General features: G+C 42.0%; 1 protein-coding gene and 1 long non-coding RNA gene across 6 annotated transcripts in view; one reads left to right on the forward strand and one right to left on the reverse strand.

Moving 5' to 3' along the window:
* Positions 1–14,464, forward strand: part of LOC138816681 (uncharacterized) — a 50,133-nt gene that overhangs the window by 19,332 nt on the left and 16,337 nt on the right. The window lies entirely within an intron of this gene.
* Positions 1–14,464, reverse strand: part of Rin2 (Ras and Rab interactor 2) — a 197,271-nt gene that overhangs the window by 11,300 nt on the left and 171,507 nt on the right. For all 5 annotated transcript variants that reach the window (XM_070006668.1, XM_070006667.1, XM_070006669.1 and 2 more), the window contains one exon: positions 1,842–2,147. In XM_070006668.1, the coding sequence (XP_069862769.1) occupies positions 1,842–2,147 (306 nt within the window). The remainder of the gene's footprint in view (positions 1–1,841; positions 2,148–14,464) is intronic.

A 14,464-nucleotide genomic window follows, 5' to 3' on the forward strand; every position in this document is an offset into this window, starting at 1 on the left:
GGCTGAGTGTGCAAATGGCATCCGGGATACTGCTCAGCATACCATAGGAAGTCAGACACTCCCACAAGAAAGATTATCCTGTCTAAAGTGGGGCTAGTATGTAGGTTGAGAAGAATGTGATCCTGTGCATAAGTTATTTGGGGGACTTCATTTTTTGACTGGGTTTCACTATGTAACTCAGGCAGGCTGATTCTTGTTATATAGCCCAGGTTGGCCACAAACTCACGATCCTCCTGTCTTTGCCTCCAGACTGCTAGGATTATAGGTATGTGTTACCACACTCAGCTTATTTGGGGAAATTGAATTCATGAACTTTAAAAGATATATATTTCTGTATGTGAATTATGCTTGCGAATTTCAGAGGTCATATTCATATTCATTACCAGCTCAAGAGTTCCAGTTCTGCTGGGGCACTCATGGCTCACACTTGTAACCCTAGCTATTCAACAAGCTGAGATCTAAGGATCAGTTTGAATAAGCCAGCCTGAGCATAAAAGTCTTAAAACTCTTCATCGCCAATTAATCACCAAAAGGTCTGAGTGGAACTGTGGTAGAGTGCTGGCCTTAAGTGAAAAAGCTAAAGGACAGTGCCCAGGCCCCGAATGTGTCCAGCACTTGGGGTATACATGCATTAATGTGTGTGTGTGCAAGCATGCGTGCATACACACACACACACACACACACACACACACACACACACACACACACACACACACACACACACAGTGTTCCAGTTCTATGTTTTTTCTCAGTAATTTGCAACCTGAACACACCTTCCTATTTAACCAGTGTTTAATAGAGTTGAATGCTTTCTCTGTTGTTCTGCATTGTCATTCAGAAGAAAACGCTGGTAATTGTCCTTGGAATTACAAACTCAAAGATGACCTGGGAGGGGGCAAGTGCTCAATCCTCTCTAAGAGGCATGAGAACTCCTGCACCTACCAGAGACAGCAAGGGGAAATCCCACAGCTTACTTTCCTTACTTTGGAAACCTCTGGTGAATTTCTATTATATTGCTCGTGCTTGTATCAGCAAGGGCAGGCAGTGACAGGGTTAATGAATCCTCATTATCACGAAAGGCTCTGAGTTTCTGGAACATGCTGCAGATCAGCCACACAAACGTTGGTGATGCCTAATACGTCCATCACACTTGGGACTATGCACACCTTGTCCACATTCAGTCCCATTTATGACCGGAAGGGTCACCTACAGCTACAGATGCAGAATATAGTGCATGCTAACATAGCTGAAGTCCCTCATTTGTGGAGAGATGGTTGGAACTAAGCTCCTACCACTTCCTAGACAGATGTTTTTCCTACTGATATGTACCTAAAATCCTGTTTTTTGCTGGTTATTCTTGAGATAGGGTCTCACTTCATGCCTGGACAACTGTCTGGGTTCCATGTTCCTATGTATGCTAAGCATCACAGGAACTAGGATTATAGGCATGCACTAGTGAAGCCAGTTCTTCCTTGTGAAGGGGGTCTCTCGAACTGTCATCTTCCCAATCTCACCCTCCCAAGTAGGATTACAGATATGAGTCACCAGTGCTCAGTTGGAAGGAGGATTAGAACTTAGATCCCAGAGACTGAATTCACCACTACCCAAAACTAAATATTTTATTAAATCAGCATCCTGTAAAACTCTTCTGACCTCTGTCCACTTATATTTATTATGCTCTAAGCTGCTACTTGTGATTCCTCTGGCAGACACTAGAGTGACCCTTGTATTACACTTGTATGATGGAGCTGCTGGGTAAAATCAAGAAAGGGAGGGGAGGAGATGTATAGGGGCTTACAGCTGGCAGGAAGTGGCCCAGGGCTGGATGTGAGCAGCCTTACCTGAGTTGTTCTCCATGACAGTGTAAATGAGTTTGCAGACCCTCAGCAGCAGCATGACCTTCTTTTCTGGAGAATACATCTTCTGCATGGTCATGAATTTGACTTTGATTTTCTCTACATCCACCAAATCAGGTGTGGGGGCAAAGACTCCCAGCTCCTGTGGATTCCTCTGTCGCACCAGCTGCAAGTTCTCCTTGAGTTGTTTCCAGGAGCCATCAGCCATGTGGAAGTCTTTTAACATGGCTTCCACATGCCCTTTAAGGGGCTTCAGGATACACTTGTGCATGGCTTTTTCTAATACCACATCTGCCAAAAAAAAAAATGCATCTACTGTGACCATTGTCTGAAGAAAGCAGAAACATCTGCTTTCCCAGAATGCACAGCTGTAATTCTCTGCACTGGTTAAAAGGAGATGTAGACAAGTAAGAACTTAGCCCCAAAAGACAATGCCAACCAGCAACACAACTCATGCCAACATTTTTTTTTTACTATGAGCCAGGAAAAGTCAATTTTTGCCAATAGTACTTCACTATAATCAATACAATTAATCACATTTATTTTATTTTTACTCTCCCCCAATAAATACAAGCAAATCTTCTATAAGATATTCTTTCGACCCACTGTTCTTTCTTGTTGACAGGAAAGTATGTATGTTATCTAAAACGAAGTATTTTTCTAACATCAAGAGTCAAATATCCCTTGAAGATAGATTCTGAAGAAGTAAATGCAATGTGATCTTGGATTGGATTTTTTATTTTCTTTGCTATAAGGGATATCAGTAGAACATTACATGAAACTGAATGACGTCTCCAGGTCAGATAATAAGTGTTAAATTGACTTTAAGGTTCATTTTTTGGGTTTGGTACTTATTGTATTTAGGAGAAAAGGATATAATGTCTGGAACTTACAGTGTGTGTGCTTGTGCCTGTGCATGTATTATGGGTATAAACAAAGAGAAAAGAGAATGAAGTAAATGTGGCAAAGGGCAAAAATTTAGGAAACTGGGGTGAAGGTTAGCCTAGCTAGTTCTGTGTATTATTTGTGTAACTTTCTTGTCGTCTGAGATGATTTCAAAATTAGAAGTTAAAAAATGTCAAGTGTGTCTCTGTTCAGACTTGTGGGCAGTATTCTTCTTCCCTTCTCCTTGGAATGCTTTCCCAACAGAGTAGCATCTTAGTTAATACTAAAATGGCTTAGCGCCATAAATCTGGAGATCTAAGCTGAAAATAACTTATCCAATGATAACTCTCTGCATTTTCAATACAAGCTTTTTCATCTCATGCTCACACATTCTCGTCAAAGCAACTTGAGTCCTTCTGGGGCCACACCCTGATATAGGACGCTTCAATATGATTCCACTCTGGAAAACTATGGCTGTACACACTTATAAAACTGCAAGGAGTCTGGTTATTGTTCTGGCCTCTGGAATTCCAGACATTGGATCAGATCATATTGAATCTAAATTACTGTCTATTATTAGAAATCCACAGGAAAAATAAGAGTAATCTAAGCCAGATGTACAAACACTGAAAACAATTTTCCTCTACCCTAAAGTCCTAACTAGGCCAAAAGTTACTGCTGATCCTATAGTGATTAGATTTCCCAGCTTGAGCCCCTCTACTTCTCTAGTCTATCTGGCAGAATTATATTTTTATTTTTGCCAGTCCTGGGGCTTGAAGTCAGGGGCTGGGCTCTGTTCCTGAGCCTCTCTATGCTCAAGGCTAGAGCCACATCTTTGAGCCACAGCTCCACTTCTGGCCTTATCCGAGTCCCAAGGACTTTCCTGCCCAGGCTGGCTTTGGACTGCGATCCTCAGATCTCTACTTCCTGAGTAGCTAGGATTACCAATGTGAGCCACCCAGTGACTTGCTTTCTTTTTAAATACAGAATTAAATATGACTATAGAAATCAAGGTTGAAGAAAAAGAAGTTATAAATCAAGAGGATACTGGTGGCTTACATCTGTAATCCTAGCTACCCAGAAGGCGGAGATCTGAGGATTGCAGTTCAAAACCAGACTGGGCATAAAGTCCCTGAGACTTCTTTGATAAAGCAGCAAAAAGCCAGAAGTAGTGGTATAGATCAATGATAGGGCACCACCCTGAACAAAAAAAGTCAATTAGGTGCCTCAAGACCCTGAGTTCAAGCCCCAGGACTGAAACCAATAAAAGGGGGATGGGCAGAACAACATATTTGCTTTACATCCGGCATTGAAAGAGATTACTTAGTTTGACTGGTTGTTTTGTTCATAATCTTGTTGGGACTCATGGCATCTTTGATTTTACCCTATCCGAGTATCATAATAGTTATGATAAATAATTGTAAATAATACTGAGTACACAGATGGGCTAAGTCCCATTCAAGTACATTATTTTGTCACCACTTTTTTGGGGGGTGGGGTGGGTGAGAGACCTGGGGATTGAATTCAGGGAATGGGTGCTATCTCTGAGCTCAAGGCCAGTGCTCTACCACTTGAGCTACAGGTCCACTTCCAGGTTTTTTTTGCTAGTTAATTGGAGATTTTTGATAGTTAAGAGTTTCACATACTTTCCAACTGGTCTACCTTTGAACCATAATCCTCAGATTTCAGCCTTCTGAATGGTAGGATTACAAACTCGAGCTGTCCTCTGTCACTTTTTTTTTTTTGACAGTCCTGGGGCTTGAACTCAGTGCCTGGGCTCTGTCCCTTAGCCTCTCTGTGCTCAAGGCTAGCACTCTACCACATGAGCCACAACACCACTTCTGGCTTTTTCTGTGTATGTGGTACTAAGGAATCGAACCTAGGGCTTCACGCATGCTAGGCAAGCACTCTACCTCTAAGCCACACTCCCATTCCTCCTCAGTCACTTTTGCGTAGTAATAATATTTTTTAAAAAATTGAAATTCAGAAATGTCTAATGACTTGCTTGAAGACACATGGCTACTTGAAAGAAACATGTATTCTGCTTTTCAAAGCAAATCTCCCTTCCTCCTTTCTTCTTCACCTTTCTTTTTTCTTTTTTGGTGCTAGGAATTGAACCCAAGACCTTGCACATGCAAGTTATATACCACTGAGTTATATCCTCAGTCCGAAAGTTAATGATCTCTTTACATTAAAGTTCAAGGTGCTTTGTAAACATTCACTTGTTTGTTTATTTAATACAAAGGTTCGTGAATATCTGTGACCTTTACCTTGGTAGAACAGTCTCCAAAGGGTGGGAACAAAAGTCATGTCAATCATTAATAAGAACTGTGCATGAATGCTCATAGCCATGTTATTCATTAATGCTACAAATTGGACTCAATGCCCTGTACAAAAGAATAGATTCAAGGGAAACATTGTACAATGGAATACTACAATGGGATTCAGACTATGAAACATTCAATGAAGATCTGCATCACTGCTCCAAATGCATGGGCAAAGCTTATAGACATGTGAAAGAAGTCAGATGTGAGCATCTCTACCGCAATTTATTCTTATAGAATCCAAGAGTGGACAAAATGTGACCTATGGGGTCAGAGTGGCTTTGGGGATGAACAAACTGGGAGGGAGCCAGGGACTCTTAGTGGGATGGAAATGTTCTATTCCTGGATCCAATGGTCACTACTTGGATACACATAAACTCAGCCATTACAATTTAGGCATTTTTGTGGATACAAATAAACATGCAAATATCAGAGAACAGAAAAAAATTTATAACCAGTGTGGGATTTTCAACTTGGACACGAAGAATAACTTTTATTTTCTGGTACAAGATACTGGGACTTAAACTTAGGGCTTGGGTGCTCTCCCTTATCTTCATTGCTCAAGGCTAGCACTCTACTACTTTCAGCTTTTTGCTTGTTAATTGGAGATAAGAATCTAATGGACTTTTCTTCCCAGGCTGACTTCACACTGAGATTCTCAGAGCTCAGCTTCCTGAGTAGCTAGGATTACAAGGCATGAGCCACCAGTGACTGACTAAGAGTAACTTTTAATTACAGAGAATGATTGGTCACCTCTGAACCCCAAACATTAACACAGATCACCTCCAAAAGGCCCTGAGATGCTCTCGAAAGATGACAGTACCAGCAGTGGAGTGGATTCCCTTGTGCCACTCATCCTTGTGGCCAGAGATGAGCACTGGACTGGACCCCTGCACTCTACCCTTAAGCATCCTGGAGCTTGAGAATCCATTAGGAGGGTTGAAAGTAGCCCTAACTTCTGAGTGAGGCAGCAGCCCACTGTTTTACAACCAAAAATGTGGGGGGAAAATTGCTGGTGAAGAAACAGAAGGAAAACATGAATAAATCCACTGTTTATAAATCCTTTAGCTTCTAATTAGCCGCCCTCCTCACTAATTTTTAGCAATCACTTAGCTAAGCAATAATGATTAGATACCTAGTAGCTTTACTATAGATAATGTGACTGATACATGGTCACAATGATAGCAATCATTCATGTTACTTTTCAGGCAGGTAGCCTTGTCTAGCTCAGACTAGTAGAAACCAGTGACCCTTCACTGGGGCCTGCCCAGTGTCCAGTATGTAACTTATTGATGTCAGAAGGTTAGTCCAAAATCCTCACCACCTAGCATGGTAATGCCACCATATTGTGACAGTTCTGTGGGGGGCATGAAGCTTGACTATGGCCATGCAGACCACTGACCAATTCACTTTCCCTGTCTCTAATCACCTTCTCCCTCATCTCAAGCCTGTTCCTTTATCCTTAAACTCTACCTTCGGGAGGTAGGTTTGAGACTTGAACTCCCATTTCTCCACATTTAGTCACTTTGTAAATAGACTCTCTTTTCCATAACTTGTTGCTTCAATGACTGGCATACTGTGTGACAGGAAAAGCGGGCCTTGTTCTGTAGCAATGATTTCAGGAATGTAAGAAACAGAGGATCTTTCAGAATGAGGACTAGCTCAGACAAAAAAATAAATAAATAAGAAAGAACACTTCCATCTCCATTCTTGTAGATTACACTTCTTGATTATGTTCCTAATCTCTGGTTGCTTTAATTCCAACAAAATGAGCCAAAATATTTTAAACTAAGAACAATGACACTCTCCAAGGCACTTAGGTACTTTGGTTCTTGAAATCCTCAACAAACCCCAAGCAGGGAAAAGTATATTTTTTTCCACTTTACAGAGGAGGTAATTAAAACTCAAAGATGGATGTCAGGTAGCCATCAAGAGGATAGCCAGGTTTCAAAAAGATATTTGTTTCCAAAGTTATGAAAGACAGGTCAGTTTTGCTTATCCATGAACAAAGAGGTGTTTGCAAATACTGGAAACTAATAAAGAAAAATAAATATGGTGATATGGGGTTTTTCTTGAAGCTCATTAATGTCTATTCTATGTTTTTGATAACAAGATAATAGTAATTGGGCACTAATGTCTCATGCCTGTAATCTTAGCTATCTGGAAGGTCAAAACAGGAGGATCGTGGTCCCAGGTCAGATAGGCATAAACATTCTTGAGACCCCTTCTCAAGTTGAGTGTAGTGATGTATACCTGTCATTTAAAGTTACAAAGGAGGCTGAGAGTGGGAAGATTATTATAAGCCAGCCTGGGCAGGAAAGTCAAGACCCCCCTTTCTCAATGGAGGGAAGCTAAACATGGTGGCACATGCCTGTTATCCTAGAAAGACAAGAGATCTAAAGTTAGGCAGATCTTGGCTCAGGCATTCACTGGGCAGGAAGTAAGACCCTATCTCAAAAGTAACCAGCAGAAACTGGGCTGGAGATGTGACTCTGGTAGAGCACCTGCTTAGCAAGTATGAGGCTAAGCATCATTCCAAAACAAAACAAAACACTAGTCATTTCAACTGTAACATTTTGAATTTTAGATATCAAACATTATCTGTTCTCTCTGAATGACCAAATAGAAACAAGTTTTCTGAAAGTGTGTATCTAGATTATACTGATTGATGCCAAAGATCATCTATCCTGAAGTGAAAAGTAGTAAAGACCCTGGCACTTACTTGGGGTCTGGCTGGCCTTGATGTTATTTTACAGTCATTGATAGGGAATATTCAATGTGTTGGCTCTAGAGCATTAAGAAAAGGAGACAGAGCAGATCTTTGGCCTTTATTCTTCCAGCTAACTGATGGCATAACTGCAAAGGTCAGAGAGCAGACAAAGAGGCACCACAAGCTCCAGTAACTCTGTGTGTGTGTGTGTGTGTGTGTGTGTGTGTGTGTGTGTGTGTGTGTGTGTGTGTGTGTGTGTGTGTGTGTGTGTGTGTGTGTGTGTGTGTGTGTGTGTGTGTGTGTGTGTGTGTGTGTGTGTGTGTGTGTGTGTGTGTGTGTGTGTTTCCTGCTCATCCACTGCTGGCCAGGGAAATGAGACCCCCAGAGACAAAGATGAAATCTCCAGAGAGCACTTGTATTAAAAAGAGCATCAAGGGGCTGGGAAGGTGGCTCAAGTGGTAGAGCGCTTGCTTTGAGCTGAAGAGCTGAGGGACAGCACCCAGGCCCAGAGTTTAGGCCCCATGGACCCCCTCCATCCACCGGCCCCCCCCACCAAAAAAAAGAGCATCAAGAGCTATAGCAGCCAGCAGAGTGAGCTCAGCACAGGCCTATTGCCTGACCTTGACCAAGTTACTTAACTTCTCACTACCACTGTCTAGACTGTCACCCAAGTCACTGATTCTGGAATTTGCCCAAGACAGACTGGCAGTCTGAGTTGGTGATTGTTGGAACAATTTTAAAAAATCACCAGTATTCTTCAGGGAATTCTAACAGTGCCCAGCCTAAAAAAACAAACAAAAATAAAAACGCAATACACGTCCAGTATCTATTGTCTGAAATGCATGAGCCAGTAGTGTTTCTGAAGGTTTTTGTTTGTGTTGGATTGTTCTTCAGAAATATTTGTATAGATTTTACTTACTGAAGAGTCCTAACCTGAACATTCAAATTCTTAAACTTTTTGAGCATTTCAGATTTCAGATTTTCAGATCTGGCATGCTCAAGCTATATCCAGAATGCCCAAGTTACAAACTAAAATTACGATGATAAAAATAAAACCACTAGGCTAGATCATAAGGTCTTTTGATTTAATCCAATTCTATATTTTAGATAAAAGTAAGGTGGTGGAAATTTATACTAATGTTCGATAATATGAAAAGGGCTGCCTTCTGCAAGAAAATCAAATTGTTAAATGTAAACTTTGATCACTGCTGATATTCACCTGTGCACTTCCTAATCAAAGATTATCTATAGTATTCTGCTGACCTTTCTTTCAGCCAAAGAAGTAGGAACTATTGTCATTCTCTTGTTACAGATGGGAGGGTAGAATGACTTCTCTGACCTCTCTCTATGCAGAAAGGGTAAAACTAGATGATGCTTCTTTTGTTGTTGGTGGTGATAATATGCTAAGATATTTCCTTTTGTTCGTCATTGAAATAATAAGTATCCTGAGCCAAGAATTTGAGTGTGAGTGGTTAATTTGGGGGGGGGGGGACAATCCAAGGTAGTATTAGAAAGCACCAGCCAACCAGGTATGCTTTATTCTCACCATCAGTGATTGGAGCTCAGCTCTACTGGGAAATCTAAGCCACCATGCTATACCTACCTTGCTTAGAGAACCAATTGCTTCTAGAGGGCAGGGTGGACATTAATTTCCCAGCATTTCTCACTGTCCTGGGTAAGGTCTCTGTTAGCATGAGAAAGTCTCAAGCCAAATGTAGCAAGTGCTGGCCATTGGTCAGGTACTGACCACACTAGCAAGTAATGTCAATGGTCAGGGCACTGCAGTATCTATGACACCTGTTCTGTGTGAAGAAATGGAGGTATGGAGACACTAGGAAACATGACCACGTTAGGAAACAGGCCCGTGTGACAGGTCAGCAGTCTTCAAATCCAATGGACCTGACTGAGCTCATCCTTCACCCACTACCCACTCCTGCCTTTCAATTGAGAAATTTCTGCATCTTGTCAAGACCGAGCTGGTAGTCAAGGGAAATGGAAATCAACTTCCTGAAAAGTCTTCATTTCACACTGGGCAATCACTTGCTTATCCTCCTTTACAAATCACTCAAAACCCAGACTACTTGGTGTGGAAGAGGCACTTGGCATAGATGCATAATCCAAATGGCCAGCTTGCTCCTTTGTGACATGGCGATCAGATACCCTTTCTCAGCCTCAACTCCCTCATCAGTGTAATGGGACCATTCACAGCTTGGAATTCAATAGTACTTATGGAGGGGTCACCTCACACTGTGAGCACCTACACTTACTGCAGTTGACGTCAGCAAGCAAGCAAGCTGAAGCCATCGGTCCTTTCCTTGGAAGGTAATGGACCCCAGGTTTAATGATTCGAGTCAGGGTTTTGTTTTGTTTTGCGCCCCACCCCTCTATTTCATTTGGTTAGATTGAAATGGGAACTGAAAACATACCAATGAATAAATATAGCCCTGTAGTTTCATGGTCACCAGAAAAACATCATCTTTCTCAGGCTTATATATTTTTTTCTTAACTCATGTCTTCATTACTCTTCTCAGCAACTCCCCTACCTTGGTACAAAGGTTTAGGATCTGATCTGAGGATGATCTCCTAGTTTTCCTTCCCTTCCATAGGCCTGCTGTTTTGACACAGCCTCATTCTGTCCTGACAGTGATCGGAGTTGACAGGCTGTCCTGTCACAGCCTGGAAATCACAATGGGGCTAGACATTTTGAGTGATTATGGGTCCTTCAGAGCTGTGAGAACTGAGACCAGGAGACAGCCCGTCCTTATTTGGATGTGAAAACATTGTGCAAGGTGAGGGTTGGGAGGATATGCGAGCCCTTTGCCATGTGTGGGGTGAAAGGTGGACTAATCACTAATGGATTCTTGTTGATTAACTATGGATACCCAGGTCATACTCTGAGCTTGCTCAATTCTCTCTATTCCTGGACCTGGCATCTTGGCCAATTACAGTGGATGTTATGTATCTGGTTTTTTGTTTGTTTTTGTTTTTGTTTTTTGGTCCGTAGTGGTCTTGAACTCTGGGCCTGGGTGCTGTCCCTCAGCTCTTCAGCTCAAGGCTAGTACTCTGCCACTTGAGCCACAGTGCCACTTCTCGTTTTCTGGTGGTTAACTGCAGATAAGAGTCTCATGGACTTTCTTGGCCCGGCTGGCTTTGAACAGTGATCCTCAGATCTCAGCCTCCTGAGTAGCTAGGATTACAGGCATGAGCAACCGGTGCCCAGCTACCAGTGTCTGTTTTGATTAGTTAGTCCCTAGGCTAGAGAAAACCTTAAATAGTTTGACTCTTACCCTGACTAGGATAATCTTTCTAGAATGTTCTCCACAACTTTAAGGTCTCAGACAGTTCCTAAGGGTCTTCTTCCTTGTCCCCCATCTTTATTTTTTTTCTCTCTCTCCCCATAAGGATCCCATATTCTTGATGAAGTGAAGTGTGCCTTTTCTCAGACATTTAAACATCCGGGCATCTCTGCCCAGAAGGCCCTTCCCTCTGAGTCTGGGCTCCTGTCTTTCCCAATGTAGATTCCAATGTCACCTACCCACCCTCCCTCACTGGGCTCCTTCCAACTCCCTGCATCTTTAGTGTTTGTGTTGCCTCTGCCAAACACAGAATAAATTAGACTTGTCCTCTTGACTGAGTCCTGGGGGATGAAACTGGAGTCATCCGAAGGCCTCCAGTGCAAGCAAGTCTGACAGGTAGCATTTGCTCCAAGAGGACTGTTGAATTGGACAGAAAAACCTTCCTTTGGTGCCTCCATGAAAATTATGTTTCTTCTCACCCCTGCAGGACACAGGTCTACACTTAGTTATGACATCACTGCTGGTCAGGACAGGCAGTGTCCTCTGTGTCTTAACAGGGCTGTCCTATAACCTGGATTTGCTTTAAGCATTGTCTACAAAGCACATGTTGGCTCCTAAACAATTCATAATAAAGAATGCTTTATCATTCTACGGAAGATCCCACTAGCCCAGCAAATATAGAACAAAATAGAGATGACGGGCACAGGGGTTGTGAGTTCCTTATATTTGTGCTCATTTTGGTGGGCTTCAATGAAGGCTGTCATGCAAAAGTAAAAGCATATAATCTTGGGATCAATTTCAGTGCTTTCTAGCAAAAGGCCAGTAAAAACAAAGGCAAATAACAAGAATAAACCAACTGCTCTATGGAAGAATTCCAAATAATTTAGGTAGATCACCTTTCCTCTGACAATGGAGGGGAGTGTAATTCTGTCCCTATCCTTCAAGTATGAGCAGCACTTTCCCAAACAGCAGGAAGAGGGAGGACATAGGATCTTATATGGCAGAAATCTGGTAAATGTGGTCTTGTCCAGGTGATGACAGTGTGCAACATCATTGGGAAGCCTTGTGGATGCCATGTGCCATTGGTATGGTCTAACTTCACCTCTGTGGTCAGCATTAACTATCAACCAGGACAGGTGTACGAAAAGGCCCTTTGCACATGTGGGTTCAGTCCTATTTGCATTATGGCTTGATCTTGCTAGACTTCTGTTTCCTCATCTATGAAAAGGAGGACAACAAATGGGACATGAGGAAGATTAAAGGGATGCTACACATGTAAGTATTCAGTTCAGTCTACCCACATCTGTGGGTCTGCATTCATGGGCCCTGCATCTATGCATTCAATTAACTCCCGACTGAAAATATTGGGGGGGGGGAGAGGACAATAAAAGTACAAATAAAAACATAGAATAACAAGTTTTCATATGTATAACTTACATTTGGTATTATAAGTAATCTAGAGATTCTTTGAAGTATTCAGGAAGATGTTTATGAGTTATATACAGATAGTTATTTTATTCAAGGGTCCTGAACATCCTTGAATTTTGATATCCTAAGGGGACTTGGAACCAATTCCCCATTGCTTACGAATGACTGCACCATGTAGTATTGACTCTTACTCTACCTAGGAGTTGGCTTTAGGCCTTGAAAATAACTAAGAGCCTCCAAAGTGAGCATTATATTGAGAGGAGTACTCAGGGCTGGGACCTGTTGAGAGACAAGCATGTGAGGGGGTCAGACCTGAGGGCTAGGGAGGGCTATGCCGGTGTAGCATGGGTTCACTAAGAACCACTGTTTTGGCAGAGAAGAATGGTAAAGATGCCTCACGCTCTAGCCAATCTCAGCATCACTCAACCAATATAACATCTTTAGTGCCTACCCCTAGCTATATTCCTCAATTTTGACATGAATTCCTCTTTTCTCTGGTATCTTTCCTGCCTAGGAATCAGGAAGAGGCTAGTTTATGTTAGGAAACAGTCTAGCTTAACCACAACTTGTTTTGTGATGCCCAGGCTGTCCCTACAGGGGTACAGAGCTCCTTTATGTACACTCTGCACAGGGGCTTTGTGCATTGCTGGCTGACAACTCCCCAGGTGAGTTGCATGAAGATGGGACATGGTGGGAAAAGTAAAGTGCTTCTGATGTGGTCTTCAGTCTGTTTTTGCTGATTTTCAGAGACGTTAGGGTATTCTTTTTATCCATTGTTAACTGTAGGAAGGCAGTTGCTAAGTCATGTGTCTAGATCAGAAGTCAGAAGATTCAAGGTTTTAATTACCATTTGTTACTAATATGCCTCTCTGGCTACATCTCCAAAAGAGTTCTTTAAAAAAAAAAAAGGAGGGGGGGAATAGGGAGAGGGGAGGACTAGGGGCTCATGCCTGTAATCCTAGCTATTCAGGAGGCTCGCATCTGAGAACTGTGATTCCAAGCCAGCATGGGCAGGAAATGTCCATGCTACTTTTATCTCCAATTAACTACCCCCCTCAAAAAAAGCTGGAAGTGAAAGTGGCCCTGTGGGTCGAATGGTAAGAACACTAGCTTTGAGTAAATAAAGCTCAAGGATAGCACCCAAACCCTGGGTTCAAGCAGCAGGACTGGCACAAAAAAATATAAATTAAATTAAAACAATAAAAGGGCAGATAATTGAGGTCCCTGGAGCTAAACTGTAAATTTAAAAAATTTAAAATAAATCACATCAGATATTGGAACCTGAACCAGACTTAAACACTCAATAAAACCAACCAACTAGTCACATAACAAAAAATGATCTAAACTAAAGAAGTTAGAACTCTTAGGAAATCATATCAAACTCTGAATGCCTGGACTGGCCTCAAAGTCCTGGGCTCAAGTATTTTCCTGAGTTAGCCTCCTGAGTAGCTGGAATTACAGGTGTATACCAATATGCTTTGTTCTTAATTCCATCTATTTTTTCTTTCTTTCTTTCTTTCTTTCTTTCTTTCTTTCTTTCTTTCTTTCTTTCTTTCTTTCGTTCTTTCTTTCGTTCTTTTTATTTGGTCGGTTGTGGGGCTTGGGCTTGAATTCTGGGCCTGGGCGCTGTCCCTGAGCTCTTCAGCTCAAGACTAGCGCTCTACCACTTGAGCTACAGCACCACTTCCAATTCCATCTATTTTTAATGCATACTTTATTCTCTGGTTTCACCACATTTACAGCATCATTTCTCTACTGAAAACCAAAATACAGAGCTGGGCACCAGTGACTCACACCTGCAATCCTAGCTACTTAGTAAGCTGACATATGAGGATCATGGTTCAGAGGCAGCCTGCGCAGGAAAGTCTGTGAGAGTCTTATTTCTAATAAACTACTCAGAAAATGCTGGAAGTGGCGCTGTGGCTCAACGTGGTAGAGTGCTAGCCTTGAGGACAGTGCCCAAGC

This window comes from Dipodomys merriami, unplaced genomic scaffold (genome assembly GCF_024711535.1).
Source record: "Dipodomys merriami isolate MVZ:Mamm:240054 unplaced genomic scaffold, mDipMer1.0.p SCAF_7, whole genome shotgun sequence".
Lineage (NCBI taxonomy): Eukaryota > Metazoa > Chordata > Mammalia > Rodentia > Heteromyidae > Dipodomys > Dipodomys merriami.